Source organism: Erpetoichthys calabaricus, chromosome 18 (genome assembly GCF_900747795.2).
Source record: "Erpetoichthys calabaricus chromosome 18, fErpCal1.3, whole genome shotgun sequence".
In the NCBI taxonomy this organism is placed as follows: domain Eukaryota; kingdom Metazoa; phylum Chordata; class Cladistia; order Polypteriformes; family Polypteridae; genus Erpetoichthys; species Erpetoichthys calabaricus.
Window position 1 is genome coordinate 5,535,439 of NC_041411.2, and position 18,620 is coordinate 5,554,058.

General features: G+C 42.8%; 2 protein-coding genes across 16 annotated transcripts in view; one reads left to right on the top strand and one right to left on the bottom strand.

Annotated features, from left to right (window-relative positions):
• tmem116 (transmembrane protein 116) overlaps positions 1–18,620 on the top strand; it is a 175,960-nt gene that overhangs the window by 56,892 nt on the left and 100,448 nt on the right. The window lies entirely within an intron of this gene.
• Positions 1–18,620, bottom strand: part of mapkapk5 (MAPK activated protein kinase 5) — a 177,495-nt gene that overhangs the window by 14,027 nt on the left and 144,848 nt on the right. For 2 of the 7 annotated variants that reach the window (XM_028825286.2, XM_051921221.1), the window contains exons 2-9: positions 15,850–15,923; positions 9,458–9,533; positions 9,105–9,202; positions 8,846–8,954; positions 8,128–8,217; positions 7,917–8,012; positions 2,556–2,636; positions 2,159–2,346 (exon numbers count right to left, since the gene is read on the bottom strand). The exons of 3 other annotated variants lie outside the window; for them this stretch is intronic. In XM_028825286.2, coding sequence (XP_028681119.1) covers positions 2,159–2,346; positions 2,556–2,636; positions 7,917–8,012; positions 8,128–8,217; positions 8,846–8,954; positions 9,105–9,202; positions 9,458–9,533; positions 15,850–15,923 — 812 coding nt within the window. The remainder of the gene's footprint in view (positions 1–2,158; positions 2,347–2,555; positions 2,637–7,916; positions 8,013–8,127; positions 8,218–8,845; positions 8,955–9,104; positions 9,203–9,457; positions 9,534–15,849; positions 15,924–18,620) is intronic. 2 more of the 7 variants (XM_028825287.2, XM_028825289.2) reach the window with 2 other exon arrangements.

Genomic DNA, 18,620 nt, shown 5'->3' on the forward strand with positions numbered 1-18,620 from the left:
ATAGATAGATAGATAGATAGATAGATATACTAGTTTCTCAATCCCATCATAACTAAAGTAGCACATTAAATGCTTTGTTTTGTATTTGATCTTCTATGTGCTCTATGTGGGTGAATCACTACGTGCTTCCAGGCTTTCTCTTCCTCCGACAGGACACAGAATCCATTACATTCGTGATATTACAGCTGTCTGAATAATTAAAATACTGAGATGTATACGTGTTATTTTCATGATGATAGGAGTTAAAGCATGTTATTAAACATAGGAACACGGTGGCGCAGAGATTGTTCCTGCCTCACACAGGATGCTTGCTGCGGTGTGCGCGACCTTCGATGAAATATTTTATTGTAGCATTACCATCTCTTTCAAACGTACTAACCTCCAATTTCTGTCCTTACTTTTCTTTCTCCAAATATCCAATCGCCACACAATCAGCTCTGTAATAGACGTTAAGCCATCTGTAAGCTCAGAACGCCGATTCTTCATTGAAATATCTTCAAAGTACGTGTTTAATTATTCTATCCATCTATTCTTCCAGTGTTGCGTCAGCACCAGCAAGAATACAGTGTGAGGCAGGAACAGTCCCTGAACTAGCTAGTGCTGCGGCACCATGTAGTTAAAGTTTTATCTGTATAATATAATAAACATATTTTGCTGCAACTTTTCATCATTTCATCTTAAAAATGATATCATCATCATATGTAAAACGCGCTTTATAAAGTGGCTCAGGTTGTGCAAAATTATAACTATCGCAAGTTTACAGTGAGGTGATTGTACTTATAAGTACAAGCAGTTCTACAAGGAGCACTTGATGGACTGATTTAGTGCGTTTAGAGTTCTTAGGATGAAACTGAAGTGTGAGGTCCGTACAGGAAAGGCTCTGAAGCATTTGCCTTATGAGAGCAGTTCAAATAGACTGTGCACATGGCTAAGGCAGCGTGTGCTTGATGCTGTACACCGATAATTCTCTTTCCAATCAGCTGCTGTACAGCTGTGAGTCACACTCAGATACAGTGATATAAAGACTTTATATAAATGATAAAAATAGAGTGGTGCAGTGAGAGTAATATGGAAAAAGATGATCCCGCTGTGGAAACACCTAACGCAAGCAGCTGAAAGAAGAAGGTGCAGTGAGAGTAACAATGATAAAGCAGTTATGGTAGTTGGAATAGTTTGACCATTCTGTGGACCATTATATTGTTACAGGTTAATTACAATCAGATACCTTAAACTAATAAACAATATGCGGTTAATTTCAGTGTATTCATAAAGTCACGTCAGGGATGTAGATCTAAAAAAGAAAGGATAACCACACAGGAACAGTAGCACTACTTTGACGCTGGGTGCCGCCAGTCTGCAAAACCAAGCAGAGAACTTGCGTACGACAAGGTATGAGCTACCGTGGAAATGTGCGTGGCTTTATGCCAAGTGTAGGTTTTATATATCGCGATTTGAAACGTGGAAACATTCTTACGCAACATTTTTGTGCGTACGAACCATTTATACATTAGGCCCCAGGAATGCTCCACTCTGAGTGCATAGGAGTTTGTCACTCAAAAGACCAAGAAATGCTTCAGGGGTTTCACACTTTTTGGTGCATGTGAAGAAGGCAACCACAAAGTACAAGCAGCTACACATTTTGGGACCAACTGTTCCTTCTTCAGCATTAGGACAAACCATGCAAACCCCATGCAGGGAGGCTCTGGGATGTGAACCCTTAATGCCTTCTTCACACACTCCAAAATGTCCGACACTCTCGAGGCACTGCTTGGTCTTCTGAATGGCTATCCCTACTTGCTTAGGATGAAGCAACCCTGAAAAAACGATGATACTGAGATGGTCTTCTATTTAACTTGGATTGTTTTCCTGTAAATTATAAACAAAGACATGCAACTGTCCGTAATTTAAATATAGTGCTATGTTCTCCAATTCATTTATCTAATTGTTAATTGTACTGCTGCTCGTCATTTGTTTGCTTGTTGCTTTACTGTTTAGTATTAAGCCCATCTTCCATCTTGAATCATCTTCATAGTATCTGGGAGTACATTTGTGTTTTTTTTTTTTTTTTTTGTTGAAATAAATGACAGTTACTCACAGCCATGCAGCTGTTGACCCAAGGTGCTCGTCTTTCTCTCTGCCACTCCTGCCAAGCACTTACTTTCTCACAATGTCCTTAGCCATCTCAGAGATCTGGCTCCATTCGTCTTCGGGAAACTCAAAGCTTCCCGTCATGATCTTCTTGCGCATGTCCTTAGGGATGGTGCGGCTGTGGTGTTTGGAGTAAAATGGTGGATATCCGCACAGCATCACGTAGATGATCACGCCCAAGGACCACAAGTCACAGCTCTGAAATTAGATAAGGTGGGTCTCACATTAACAGGGTGCATCTTCTATAGAGGTGGCGTCATGTTGGCTTTACAATTTACCACTGCCCTGATGACATGGCACACAGTGCAAATTCTCCAGTGACACTGGATCTTCAGTGTAAGTTTGGACTTAAACACAAAGTGCAGAGGAAAACAACTGTGGCACCACCAAGTGACAAAGGCACTTACTTTGTTGTACGTGTACGGAGTGGGTGAGGTAGGTATTATTCCAGACTTCTCTTTTTGATGTCTCCTCTGAGCCTCCAGGACCTGCAATGAAAAGATAGAAGGTGTCACAAGATAAGTCTGTAGTCATGGAAAGGGTGACAATGAAGTCACGGCAAAAAGCAACAGCACACATGGGATTGACAACATCACGCCTACAATAGTGAGACCTGCAACTGGCTAACAGGAAGCCATTACTGCTCAGGTAGAACTAGAAGTCTTTAACATAGGCGGAGTGGTGGCTCTGAGGCTAGGGCTCTGCACTGGCAATCGGAAGGTTGCCGGTTCGAATCCCGTAAAATGCCAAAAGGGACTCTGCTCTGTTGGGCCCTTGAGCAAGGCCCTTAACCTGCAATCGCTAAGCGCTTTGACAGTAGTGAGAAAAGCGCTATATAAATGCAAATTGTTATGTAATGCCCATTCTATAGAATGTCACTTTAACCATACCGTGTCAGACCCCTGGAGGACAGTAATTGGGACGACTGACATCTGCCTCAACATCTTGGGGGGCTGGGGGAATTGACTTTGGTGTGTAAAAAGCTCCCAAGATGCAACAAATCAATCCCATTACAGTCGGCGCCAAGGCAACTAGTTAAAGATCAGAGCAGCTTATTGAACCAGAGACAAAAAGGAGCCCCCACCCACCCCAACAAAGAACACTTTTTATTTTAAGTGGTCTTGACATCTTTAATCTGCTTGGCATTAGAACAGAGTGTCACTCAGGCAACTGTATAGATGTGTCTTGCGTAAGCGATAGACCAGAGGATTACTTGGGCTATAAAATTGCTAACTGTGTTAGTTCCGAGTGTTACTCGGGCAATGGTAGAGGCGTGTCTTACTTAAGCGCCAGGCCTGGACGTTAACCAGGCAATGATGAAGATGCATTTTCTCCTAGCCTTCTAATGGCGTCTGGTAAGAAACATTTTTCAGCAGCCCAGGTTCTGCACACTCTTGACAGTGAGACGAGCAGAAATGTTGGGAAGCCTCTCATCAGCAGTGAGGACAAAGTGTAATGGTCCTCAGGCAGAGAAACTGAAAGTTGATTATGATGAATCCGAAAGTGACCCTTGTGTGTGGGATTCTCTTGACCATGCATAAAACACACTGGCACCTCCGTTTTGATTTCGTGGGGCACCCAGAAAGAAAAGTGAATGTTGACTTCAAGTTCTTTCTTCATGTTGATGATGTGATTGAAAGAATTGTTGTTGAGCATCAGGTGAAAGACCGTACTGCAAACTGCTCGAGAGGGTGGCAGAAAAAAAAAAAAAAAAAAAAAAAAAAAGGACTCCATGTGCTGAAAGCGAAATGCACTTCCGAGTCTGCTCATAGCAAGGAGAACAGGAACAGCATCACCATTTGCTGAGTGATAAACAGAACGCACACATGACAAAGACAGACAAATGTCTGCGCAAAACTGACCTGTGCTCGAGTCCTCACGTCCAAGTGATTATTTCCGATTACAAAATACAGTGCTACACAGTGTGAAGATGCAGAACACCCCCCGGTAGCTACATACCCTGAGTGTCAAGCCAAACACAGGAGGCGCTTCAGAGACAAAGAACGAGAAATAATAACACAAAGGAGAGGCAAGCATGAAGACAGAGCCATCGAGCAGCTGGCTAGTACTACGGCTTATCGACCTGTCAGACACACTTCCCAGATACTGAATGCAAGAACGACAGCAAATGAGCAGCTTGCTACATACTTGCAAGTTCCACCCATAGGCAGACATTGCTTTTCCATCCTTGCATCAATGTTTGGTTGAGGAGCACTACTTGTGAACGTCAGATTGATAAGAGTTCACACTGGGGCAGTGCTTTCTTTGTGAATAAAAACAATAGAATGCGTTCCCAAAACAGAAATGTTCAGCTTGCTCTATATCAGGGGTGTCCAACTCCGGTCCTGGTGGGCTGCAGGTTTTCATTCTCACCCTTTTCCTAATCAGTTTTCACTACTAACAAACTCCTTTTCCCTTCATTTTAATAGCCCAATTTTTTAGGATTCAATCCTCTGAATTGATTCTTTTCTTCAATAAATGGCAGCCAAACAGAAATGAGACCTGAAACAAGCCAACGGATGACCAGCTTAACTGGAATGACAAACTCCAGCCAGTTTCTTAATGAGAAGCCATTTCTTGCTGTTTATTAAAGCCATTACTGAATATCAGGACTTGTTGCTGCTCTCGTTCTGCCACAGCAGATTTTCTGTTCTTTCGAACACCACCGTCAAGATGTTTTGGTGACCTGAGCAGATCGACATGACCGAGAAGTTCACCTTTAATTTCAGGTGAGCTAGTCATGTGGTGGCTTGTTTTGTGTCTCATTATTGTTTGGCTGCTCATTAAAGAAAAAAACAAGTAAGGGGTCTAAGTCACGTCAATAAAAACCGAGGTAAAACAAGTTAAACTGCAGGAAAAACGGCTCACTAATGAAGAAAATGGTTAGAATGAAAACCTGCAGCCCCTGTGGCCCTAGAGTTGGACACCAGAACTAATGAAAGATGTAAGAACTTTGACAGGAACTCAAAGAATAAGCTATGAGAACACAAGATTAATCAACAGCTTCTAGATAGATAGATAGATAGATAGATAGATAGATAGATAGATAGATAGAGAGAGATAGACAGACTTTATACTCCAGCAGCAGCATACTGATACAAAAAAACAATGTTAAATTAAAGAGTAATAAAAATGCAGGTAAACACAGACAATAACTTTGTATAATGTTAACGTTTACCCCCCTGGGTGGAATTGAAGAGTCACATAGTGTGGTGGAGGAACAAACTATGATCTCAGTCTGTCAGTGGAGCAGGACAGGGACAGCAGTCTGTTGCTGAAGCTGCTCTTCTGTCTGGAGATGATCCTGTTTAGTGGATGCAGTGGATTCTCCATAATTGATAGGAGCCTGCTGAGCGCCAGTCGCTCTGCCACGGATGTCAAACTGTCCAGCTCCATGCCTACAATAGACCCTACTTTCCTCACCAGTTTGTCCAGGCGTGAGGTGTCCTTCTTCTTAATGCTTTGTGCATTGAAGGAATCATCCATCAATAATCCCCCTGGACACAGTGCATACATTTTCACTACCGCTTTCTTTTGGGACCAGGAGGTCCTCATTTTTCACTAGTATAATATATTTACAAGGTGTTAGTGCCATGAGGTCAGTACAGTCTTAAGACAGACTGGGAGGTTAGGGTTATGGACCATATCTACATTCTTCACTAAAAAAACAACTTTACACCTAACGTGGGCCGCTCTGTTCAACACGTACCCAGCTAACAATTTAACTATTTTATGTTTTGTTCTTTCAAACTGCACACACAGCCCTCTACAATGGCTGTTCAAGGTTTGCTTTTCTATCCATGCATATGCAAGTTCCATTCTACACATACAAACTGCACTGTGAATGCACAGGAGCGCTGCAAACAGATGCCATGGTGGTGTCTGTGGTCCATTAATGTCAAACGGTTCATACCCAGTCAGAACTGGCCCCTAGTGGTCAAGTGTGGCACCCTATTCACCGTCCTGTTGATTCACTATCTGTATATCCTACTGAGAATGCGTCTCCAGCATGGCTAAGTGAACATTGGGGGAATACACAAACACCTCAAGTTTGACAGCGGCTTAACAAATGTACAGTTGTGCCTGAAAGTTTGTGAACCCTTTAGAATTTTCTATATTTCTGCATAAATATGACCTAAAACATCATCAGATTTTCACTCAAGTCCTCAAAGTAGATAAAGAGAAACCAGTTAAACAATTGAGACAAAAATATTATACTTGGTCATTTATTTATTGAGGAAAATGATCGAATATTACATATTTGTGAGTGGCAAAAGTATGTGAACCTTTGCTTTCAGTATCTGGTGTGACCCCCCCCCTTTGCAGCAATAACTGCAACTAAACGTTTCCGGTAACTGTTGATCAGTCCTGAATTTTCGCCCATTCCTCCGTACAGAACAGCTTCAACTCTGGGATGTTGGTGGGTTTCCTCACATTAACTGCTCACTTCAGGTCCTTCCACAACATTTCGATTGGATTAAGGTCAGGACTTTGACTTGGCCATTCCAGAACATCAACTTTATTCTTCTTTAGCCATTCTTTAGTAGAACGACTTATGTGCTTAGGGTCGTTGTCTTGCTGCATGACCCACCTCCTCTTGAGATTCAGTTCATGGACAGATGTCCTGACATTTTCCTTTAGAATTCTCTGATATAATTCAGAATTCATTGTTCCATCAATGAAGGCAAGCCATCCTGGCCCAGATGTAGCAAAACAGGCCTAAACCATGATACTACCACCACCACCACCATGTTTCACAGATGGGATAAGGTTCTTATGCTGGAATGCAGTGTTTTCCTTTCTCCAAACATAACACTTTTCATTTAAACCAAAAAGTTCTATTTTGGTCTCATCCGTCCACAAAACATTCTTCCAATAGCCTTCTGGTTTGTCCACGTGATCTTTAGCTAACTGCAGATGAGCAGCAATGTTTTTTTTGGAGAGCAGTGGCTTTCTCCTTGCAACCCTGCCATGCACACCATTGTTGTTCGGTGTTCTCCTGATGGTGGACTCATGAACATGAGCTAATGTGAGAGTGGCCTTCAGTTGCTTACAAGTCACCCTGGGGTCCTTTGTGACCTTGCCGACTATTACACACCTTGCTCTTGGAGTGATCTTTGTTGGTCGACCACTCCTGGGGAGGGTAACAATGGTCTTGAATTTCCTCCATTTGTACACAATCTGTCTGACTGTGGATTGGTGGAGTCCAAACTCTTTAGAGATGGTTTTGTAACCTTTTCCAGCCTGATGAGCATCAACCACTCTTTTTCGGAGGTCCTCAGAAATCTCCTTTGTTCGTGCCATGATACACTTCCACAAACGTGTTGTGAAGAGCAGACTTTGATAGATCCTGTTCTTTAAATAACACAGGGTGCCCACTCACACCTGATTGTCATCCAATTGATTGAAAACACCGGACTCGAATTTCACCTTCAAACTAACTGCTAATCCTAGAGCTTCACATACTTTTGCCACTCACAAATATGTAATATTCAATCATTTTCCTCAAATAAATGACCAAGTATAACATTTTTGTCTCATTTGTTTAACTGGTTTCTCTTCATCTACTTTTAGGACTTGAGTGAAAATCTGATGATGTTTTAGGTCATATGTATGCAGAAATATAGAAAATTCTAAAGGGTTCACAAACTTTCAGGCACAACTATACAAATTCTGCAACATCGGAAAACCACTCAACATGCCACTTCTTATTTTTTGGTGAAGAAAGAATATCGAGACAGTGATAGACAAATGACATTAACACTTACCTGAGGTGCTACGTAGTAAGGCGTGAACTGGGGTGTCATCAAGTCACCCTGGTCAATTTTGGCAAACCCAAAATCACAGAGCTTAACCGGAGCATCCTGTTCAAGAAAGAAGAAAAAGAAAGTGTAAGATGGGGAGAGGGTTGGATGCCATGTTCTGCAGCAGCAAATCCGTTCCAAATTGGTCAGATGGTGACAGCGGTCTCTCGCTTACCAAAGAATTGTCTTTGAAGAGCAGGTTCTCGGGCTTGAGGTCTCTGTGAGCGATGTTTAGTGAGTGACAGTGCTGGAGAGCCTGAGCAATCTGTGGGCATCAAGAAGAGAGACTGTGATGGCAGAGGGGTACGCATCTGTCTATAGATGCCACAAGGGCATCAGGGTGCAGGCTGGTCCTCATTAAATTGGAAGACACGCCCCCCTTGTCACCAGCAAAGGATTGCTCAGCTCTCTCATGGACCATTCATCCTGACACAGCAGAAGTCAGGGGCAAACTCAGGCCATCAGCATCACCTCTGCACTAATGATAGTCTCCCATGTCCATGTGGACATCCAGCCGAGGTGCCTGCCATTCTGTTTATCTGCACGTGGACTCTTACACCAGTCCAAAAGATTCACTCACAGTGGACTCACAAACACCCCAGTCAAAGAGTGGATAAAGTAGCTCTGCAGACCAGCCTAGCTTACTGAAAAAGGCACTATAAAAATATTCAAGAGTGCCATCTGAGATTCCCTGCACATTTTCTTCAAAGGGTCGAGGGTACCCCGAAGTGACAATGAGCAACGGACCATCTTAAGAACCCCACAAACCCTAATGTGGAGAAGTACAGGAGAATGAGCAGGAATGCCACCAAGTGGGCACAGCAGGATGGATGGGCACATGCTGATCAAAGTCTTAACTCTGCGTGCCTCAGGACACTCCACCACCTACTCACCTGTTTGGTTACTTGGCTGGCCATTTTTTCTGTAAAGTGTCTGTGTTGGCTGATTCTGTGAAACAGCTCTCCACCTTCCATCATCTCCATCACGATAAGCAGCCGGGCCCTGGAGCGGAGAAAACACACTGGTCACCCCTGGACAACAAGGTGAGGGGACATCTCCGGGTAAGGGCCTGGTGAGCTGGCCAACAAGGCAGCACCGGAGAGTTCCACCTACATGAAATGAAGAGGGTCCTAAGCCAGAAGTATACACTACCGTGGACTGGACTCGTGAGGGAATTGCACGCTGTTGGCGTAGACTTCCACAATCTGTACGATGTTTGGATGAATTGCACACATCATGTGGAGTCGTACCTATGAATGAAGAAACAACATTTGGAATGAGCCAAACCCCACAAGCAGAGGCCTGTGACAACAGAAACTCGTCATTTACTACGAGAAACAAAGATGGCAGCCCATGTTCATTTTAAGAAATCTGGACGGAATGATCAAGTGGACCACCCGACCATCTCGTATGCCAGTCAACAGGACAACACTTAAGTAAAAGGAGGCCACAGCAGCACACAGCTCGCTCTGCAGGCTGACTCGGAAAATGCTTTAAAGTTGTACCTCATTACGGGCTTTGGGCCGGTCGATGAGGATCTTGAGTGCAAACCGCTCCTGCGTTGACTTCTTCACGCAAACCCTGACGAGATACAAAAGACAAGGAATAAAAGTCAAGACATACGGCGAGGGCTGGCCTGAGCGCTGCAGTGCCAACAGAACATTCAAGCAGACTGTGTGAGCCCCGGTGGGCCACGCTGGTGCCTCATTGGGACACTTCTACAGTACCTCTCAGAGAGTGTCTTCATCAAAGCATCTCCAATCACTTAATGAAAGCAAGGATTAAATATTTTATATCGTGCCTTTTATACTCCTATGCCATAAAGTTAAAGACCTTTCATAAACAGCATTACTTAAACCAGGGGTGGCAAACTCCAGTCCTGGAGGGCCGCAGTGGCTGCAGGTTTTCATTCTAACCATCTTCTTCATTAGTTTTTGCTGCTAATTAACTTCTATTGCCTTCATTTTAATTAACTTGATTCAGGCCCCTTAGTTGTTTCTTTTTCTTTAATTAGCTGCCAAACAATAATGAGATACAAAACAAGGTGCCACATGAACAGCTCACCCATGGCCATCATACAATATGTGAAAATAAAGAAAGGTGGAGGTCTCAGTAAGGTTGATCTCTCAGGTCACCAAAACATTTTGACAATGTTCTTAGAAAAAACAGAAAATCAACAGTTATGGAAATGTCTGCTATGGCAGAATGAGAGCAGAAGCAAGCCATAGAATTAAATAACGAGTTTAACAGCAAGAATTGGCTTCTCATTAAGAAACTGGTTGGAATGAAATTAGTTGGAGTTTGAAGCCCCAATTTAACTGGTCAACTGTTGACTTGTTTCACATTGGATTTCTGTTTGGCTGTCATTTAATGAAGAAAATAATTCAGAGCATTGAATCCTTAAAAACAGAGCTATTAGAATGAAGGGAAAAAAGTTAATTAGCAGTGAAAACTGGTCACTGATTAGGAAAAGGGTCAGAATGAAAACCTGCAGCCACTGCGGCCCTCCAGGACAACAGTTTGCCACCCCCGACTTAAACCATAAGGCAGTGCGGTGAACTGTTCAAGGTTTTAAACTTCAATAAAAAAAAAAAAATGAGGTTGGGGGTTCAAATACCATTGCTGACTGTGCTGGGTGACCCTGAGCAAGTAACTTCAACTGCCTGTGCACCAACTGGCCAAAACAAAAGAAAGGGAACCTGTTGTACCTCAAATGCTGTAGGTCGCCTTGGACAGAGTTTTCACACATCAGTACATTTCAGATTTATGGACTTTTTACAACTTTTCAATTACCAATAAAACCACAAATCCAGGACTACTTTACATCGTAGGGCGTATGAGGAACATGAGGGCAACCATTAAGAAGGGTATCAGGGAGGCTAAAAGAGAGTTGGACAGTAATAGCAGATAAGGCGAAAGAAGACCCTACGAGATTCTTTCAGTATTTTAGTAGTAAAATAACAGTCAAGGAGGAGGTCAAGTGCATCAGAAATAGTAAAGGGGAATTAAAAGATACAGACAGTGAAATAGCGAATGCCCTAAACTTACATTTTTCTGAGGTGTTTACAAGCGAGCAAGTGGATAACCTCAGAGCAGTAACAGGGTCTACTAAGGAGGTATTGAGGGATTTGGAAATTATAGAGGGAGAGAAGAGCTGCTCAGATTAAATAAGATGAAATCAAACAAATCACCACGACCAGATAACATTCACTCTCGAGTTCTTAAGGAGGCTAGTGAGTACAGATATAAACCCTTGACACACGTTTTTAGGAAGTCACTGCGCACTGGAGAGATTCTGAAGGCCTGAGAAATGGCAAATGTCATCCCATTATAAAAGAAAGGGTGACTGGGCACATCCAAGCAACTATAGGCCAGTAAGCTGAACATGCATCACAGGAAAATTAATGGCAGGAATTATTAAGGATAAGATTGAGCAACACCTGCCAAGGACAGGAGTTATTCTTAACAGTCAGCACGGGTTCAGAAGACGGAGGTCGTGTTTTACTAACAGGCTGGAATTCTACGAGGAAGCAACAAAAGGATACGACCAAAGTGGAGCAGATAATTTATCTTGACTTTCAGAAAGCATTTTATAAGGTGCCACATGAGAGGTTGGGCATCAAATTAAAAGAAGTGGGAGTTTAGGATGTGGTGTGTAGATGGGTGCAGAACTGGCTCAGACACAGGAAGCAGAGGGTGATGGTGCGAGGAACCTCATCAGAATTGGCCGATGTTAAGAGTGGTGAGCAGCAGGGGGCAGTGCTGGGGCCGCTGCTATTTTTAATATATATGAATGATTTAGATAGGAATACTAATAACACGCTGGCTAAGTTTGCAGATGATACCAAGATAGGTGGATTAGCAGATAATTTGGAATCAGTTATATCATTACAGAAGGACTTGGATAGCATACAGGCTTGGGCAGATTTGTGGGAGAGGAAATTTAATGTCAGTAAATGTAAAGTATTACACATAGGAAGTAAAAATGTTTGAATACACAATGGAGGGTCAGAAAATCGAGAGTCCATCTTAGGAGAAGGATTTAGGAGTTGTAGTGGACTTTAAGCTATCAACTTCCAGACAGTGTTCAGAAGCCATTAAGGCGGCTAGCAGAATGCCAGGTTATATAGCGCCTTGATATGTGGAGTACAAGTCACAGGAGGTTCTGCTCAACCTTTATATCACACTGGTGAGGCCTCATCTGGAGTCCTGTGTGCAGTTTTGGTCTCCAGGCTACAAAAAGGACACAGCAGCGCTAGAGAAGGTCCAGAGAAGAGCAACTAGGTGGAGTCCAGGCCTACAGGGGATGAGTTATGAGGAAAGATTAAAAGAGCTAAGCCTGAACAGTTTAAGCAAAAGAAAATTAAGCGGTGACATGATTGAGGTGTTTAAAATTATGAGTTCATCAAGAACACGGGGACACAGTTAGAAACTTAAGGGTAAATTTCGCACAAACATTAGGAAGTTTTTCTTTACACAAAGAACAATAGACACTTGGAATAAGCGACCAAGTAGTGTGGTAGACAGTAAGAATTTAGGGACTTTCAAAACTCGACTTGATATTTTATTGGATGAAATAAGTGGATAGGACTGGCGAGCTTTGTTGGGCTGAATGGCCTGTTCTCGTCAAAAGTATTCTAATGTACACTCCACTTCTGAATACCAACAGCAAATTTACAAGAACCTAATCAGATCAGACAGGTAGTCAAACACCTGGCCCATTTTAAATTGCTGACCACTTACAAACTCTGACATTGAAGTTCATGCTATTCACCCACAGTAACAGCACAGTTATGTATTATTTATATACAGTGGGTATAGAAAAGAACCCCCCCCCCCACCTTCAAAGTAGTCCCATATATTTTGCTTTACAGCCTTAAATGAAAACACACTAACCAATATTTTTTCCAGCTTTACTTACTCAATGCAATCTCTAACATCCACGTGAAAGATACCTGCAGGAACAGTCTGGGAAACTCTGAGGGCCTTCTTAAGTCAGATTATCTCATATCTTTCCCAAAAAAATTAATTGAAAACCAAAAGGTATCCGAGCTAATCAACGAAATTACTAGAATAAATCAAGAACACACCAGGTGTCCAAATGATACGCTTCATAAGAAAAGGCAGTCTCTGCATTCAGAGCTCAACCTATTAACAACAATATTTGAAAATAAAAGAAAGACGAAGGTGTAGCAGCTCTCTTAGAAAAGAAAAAAATCAACATTTTTTGAAATGTCTGCTACTGTACAATAAAAGCAGCAACAGGCCATGAAATTAAAGAACGGGTTTAATTTACAACAAGAATCGGTGCCTAATGAAGCAACTGGTTGGAGTTTGAGGCCCAGAGTCAGTCAGTTGGTCTTCTGTTGGCTCACTCACTTCACATTTCAATTCTGTTTGGGGGCCATTTAACACTAGAATTACCAAAGCCTACGAAAAAACTCTTAGATCCGTCCCACCTTAAATCGCTTCGCACTTCTCCGTCAGCGTCTTTTGTCCTGTAAATGAGTGGATAAGCAGCAAACAGCCTGCTATAACATCCCGCCACCCCGCACAGTTTTCTCAGCTCAAGTCTGTTTACCTGCGTGTTAGTTGCTTAGAGTTGTATAGAGTGAGAAGTCAAGCAAAATGCGACCTTTTATAAATACTATATCGTTATTTGGAACACTTGCATTTCATGTGTGTTCCGTGTCTACAACGATCTATGTGAACACATCGTTAAAACAAACGTTTTTCATGTTTTAGTAATAGTTGACAAAATGTAGACATGAAGTGTATACTGTGTGAAGCCTGAATTCCAAATATCAAAGAAACACTTTCACAAAAGGTACAAATATAACAGAACAAATGCGCTTTTATTCAAAAATATAACTGCAGAAAAAGAACCCGTGTTAGGGTGCGACACTGACACGCATTTGCTATGACTGCATCGGTCGCGCAATGTTATCAACGGTTGACTGGTAATCAAAACTTCACGGGTTCGATCCCGGACAAGTCCATTTTGAGAAGGAAGCTGCTCGTATTCTAACTATTTTAGAATAAAAACATTTGATTGAGTCTGAAACAGCCGGTGTAATTTATGATACTTGGAAAGGTTAGCTTCCCCCCCCCCCCCAATTCTCTCAGCCGCATTCACGATCCCAACCAAACCCCGCATACAGTGCGGTTTTCACATAGACGCGCTATAACAGGTCAACTTGGATCATGACAACGGTTCTACATTGGAGCAAGAATGCACTTTTGCCATCGCTGTACTTTGTACATGTACATGGGAAGCTCTGCACTCTACTTGTGACTTTACGCTGTAGGAAGTAAGTAAATAAACAAAGGTAAATAACATTCGATCTGGCTCTTACATACAAAGGACGGTGTATGTACGGACGGTGCATGTGCCCAAAACAACATTTATGTTACTTACATAAGAGCGAGATCAAATGTTATTTACCTTGAGTTATTTACTTACTTCCTACAGCGTTAAGTCACAAGTAGAGTGCAGAGCTTCCCATGTACAAAGTACAGCGATGGCAAAAGTGCATTCTTGCTCCGATGTAGAACCGTTATCATGATCCGAGTTGACCTGTTATAGTGCGTCTATGTGAAAACAGCACTGTATGCGGGGTTTGGTTGGGATCGTGAACACGGCTGAGAGAATAAAACTAAATTAAAAAAACAAAGCTAACCTTTCCAAGTATCATAAATTACACCGGTTGTTACAGACTCAAATCAAATGTATGTTTTTATTCTAAAATAGTAAGAATACGAGCAGCTCACTTCTCAAAACGGACTCGTCTGGGATTGAACCCGTGAAGTTTTGATTACCAGTCAACAGTTGATACCGTCGCGCCACCGAAGCGGTCGTAGCAAAGGCGTGTCAATGTCGCACCCTAACGCGGGTTCTTTTTCTGCAGTTGTATTCTTGAATAGAAACGCACTTGTTCTGTTATATTTGTACCTTTTGTGAAAGCATTTTTGATATTTGGAATTCAGGCTTCACACATTAAACACTTCATGTCTACATTTTGTCAATTATTACTAAAACATGAAAAAGTTTCTGTTTTAACGATGTGTTTACATAGAATGTTGTAGACACAGAACACACATGAAATGCAAGTGTTCCAAATAACGATATAGTAGTTATAAAAGGTGTCATTTTGCTTGACTTCTCACTCTGTATAATTATTATTACTTCTCACTCTATACAACTCTAAGCAACTGACACACATGTAAACAGACTTGAGCTGAGAAAACTGTGTGGGTGGGGGGATGTGATAGCAGGCTGCTTGCCGTTTGCTGCTTATCCACACATTTACAGGACAAAAGACGCTGACGGAGAAGTGCAAAGCGATTTAAGGTGGGACGGATCTACGAGTTTTTTCGTAGGCTCTGGTAATTCTAGTGTTAAGGAAAGAAATGAAGCAATTCAGAGGAACAAATCTTAAAAAAACAAGTCAATTAAAATGAACTCAAAAGAAGCTAATTTAGCAGCAATAACTGGTCACTAATTAAGAATAGGGTTAGAATGAAAACCTACAGCCACTGCAGTCCTCCAGGTCAGGAGTTTGAGACCCCCGTTTTATACCTTGACATGTAACTATTGGAATTCAAATTAAAATGTTACGTAGAATTTCAAAGACTTTTTAGTACTGCATTTTGGCTTGTTCATTTTTCATCACTTTCCAGGTTTTTCAGTACCCATATGAACCCTGCTTGAATAAAGATGTCAATCAAATAACGTAAAAAAACACATTGTAAAAGCAGTGGCTAAAAACTATGGAAGCATGTAAAGAAATAGTTATAAAGCAGTAGTATCACTTTAACAAACAACAATAACAAATCCACAAGGCGCACTGCTAAAGAATGACGTCACACTCCCGGGCAGCAGGTTGCTCTCCCTTACCTGACAGGCCCACTGATCCCAGCACCCAGCTTCTGTGTCCAGTTGATGTTGTACTCCTCTAAGATGGAGGTCTCCTTGCGCAAAAGAGAAACAAAATAATTGCTGACTTCATGTGTACATCTATATTAGAAGAGCAACACAACACTGGTGCAAGGAGAAGAAACAAGGTGGCAATGAAAGCAAGAACGCAGGCAGCAAATGAAACCCCATAATGAAGATCAGGCCGATAACATTTTGCAAGCTAACAGCTACACAAACATGCACCCAAAGACGACCGGCCGGCTCATGAGCAGGGCTTAGTGTGCCAACACTGGTATCTTGATAACCAAGAACAACACAAGTCTGACCACACTGCTCTTCTGTGTGGCTTCTCTACCAACCCTCATAGTTTGAAACTCTACCACTGTGCAGTTTTCATGGTCCTAGATGGATGGTCACTTTCCACTATAAGGTAAGCAGCTCACACAAAGTTCACGGCGGCTAACCCTGCAGTAACAGTAATCCCAAATTCTTCTAGAACCAGATGTGTAGGTGGGCACACTAATTGGCTAACCACCAAATTGCGCACACCCCCCCCCCCCCCTTCTTTGTTAGGCCTGGCAGTTCTGTGTTTTCTGCCCATGTGGTTAAAGGGGCACAATGTTTAATGAGCAAACGGACAAGCCAATGCTGGGTAGCCGGTAGCAGGAGTGTTTTTTGGATTTATGTGAATCTGAGGCTTACCACCCTTGGTCAGTGTCTTGCTGCATCTCATAACGTTTTTAGACTTGGCCTAACTTCTTAGCCCCTGGGTGTTTTGGCACTGGCTTGGAGAGGAGTTGGGGTTTCCCTTGGGGTCCATAAATATGCACTTGAGGCCTACATAAACCTTGGCTGAAAACCTTCCCACCCAAAATTTCCCTAAAGACACACACATCACATTACAAAACACGATTCTTGTGCGAAGTTAGTGCATCTACTTCATTTCCATAAGAGATCTCCTCCCAAACAGTGATGAGGAGACAGATTCATAGAAGCTTTTAACTAACGTGACCCACTGAATATCTGACACAAGTCTCCATTCTCAAAGGCTGCTGTCGCACAGAATAGAATGGATGATTTCAGTAATTCATGTAATTACTTTTAGCAGCTTCCAAGTTGATAACAGTGATAGTTATTGGTTAACCGAGACACCGGTGGGTGTATACAAGGCCCTAACCATAAATCCAGAGCCTTCTTTTGGTTAAGACAATTGGGAAATTCAAAAGAACGGAGTCAAGACCCTTGGAGAAAAATTGTGGACCTTTCCAAATCGAGTTACTCCTCAGGAGCCAGCTCTAAGAAGGTTCAAGGCACCACAAGCTACCGTACAATCACTCCAAGGGGCCAGTTTATACTTCACACTCAGAAGGCGTACGCATCATGGCTGCCACGGGTTCCTAGTGCTCATTTGACGCATCCTAAGAGTATCTATATTACTAAACGACAGTCGATTTATGCACGGTGGACACACCGAAGCGCATGCGCACTGCGGCATGGCGCCCCAGAGTCAAACGCAGCGGCTTTCCAGAGTCAGTAGGTGGCGCCCAAACAACACAACCTGTAAACTACACTTGCTCTACTCCACTGTGCCTGGAGGCTCCCACAACGCGCTTCACACACACCAGAAGCAAAGACATCACGGCTCCACAATGAAAGAGCTCAACTAACAGAAATACAAAACGAGCCCGTATGGATAAACACAATGAACGAGCGCGCCCACAACGCGCTTTTGACACAGCACAGGCAAAAGGAGGCACGTATCCAAATGGAGGAAGCTCAACGATCAGTAATACAAACACGAGCCCGTATGGCTACGACCTGTAAACGAGCCCGTATGGATAAAAACAATGAACCAAGGCGCCCACACAAAGAAACCGCTTTAGTTCAAATAGGGTTATTGAATTAAATGGAAAAACTTTACCATGCCTACGACCTGTGAACTAAACCTGAGGTAAAGCATGCACGCCAGGTTGTACAGCTGCCCGGACGCGACCGCCCACACCACCGCCTATACCCTCCATGATATTTCACCACGCAGCGGCTTCCCACCGAGGCGCATACGTGCTGCGCCGTGGCGCACGCCCCAGAGTCAAACGCAGCGGGTTCCCAGAGTCAGTTGGTGGCGCCCAAACAACACAACCTGTACACTACACTTGCTCTAATCCACTGTGCCAGTAATATAGATCACATAACGGTCACAGACTCAAACCCAGCAGCTTCCCAGACGCAGTGGCTGGCACACGAATACCACAACCTGTAAACTAAACTTGCTGTGCTCCACTCTGCCAGCAGTCGGTGTCAGCAAAGGCAACAGAATCACGTCTCCACAAAACGAAACCGCTTTAGTACAGATATGCTTATTTAATTAAATGACATTTCCCCAGACGCACCCACCCTCCATGATATGTCATCCATCCAAATATCGGACAGAACAGAAACGGATTGCCATTCTTGGATTTACGATTCTCTAGAGAATCGCGGGCTTACTTGTGTCCTCAGAAATTAATGAGAGTTGCAGTACCAGCAAAAAGTCGGGCTGGGCTTGGGGGCAGTGCAATAAAATTCGGAATGTGATGTCACAGTCTCCATTTACTATCTACATGTGACAGAAAGCCGCTTTGCCGATCTTCCGGGATTGATGTGCGCATTTCGATGTAGTGAAGCAAAATGGCGATATACAAATGCATTTGTGGCGCTTTTATATTCAAGTGTCACATATTCCTAATGTAATGGCACGATACATTTTAAAG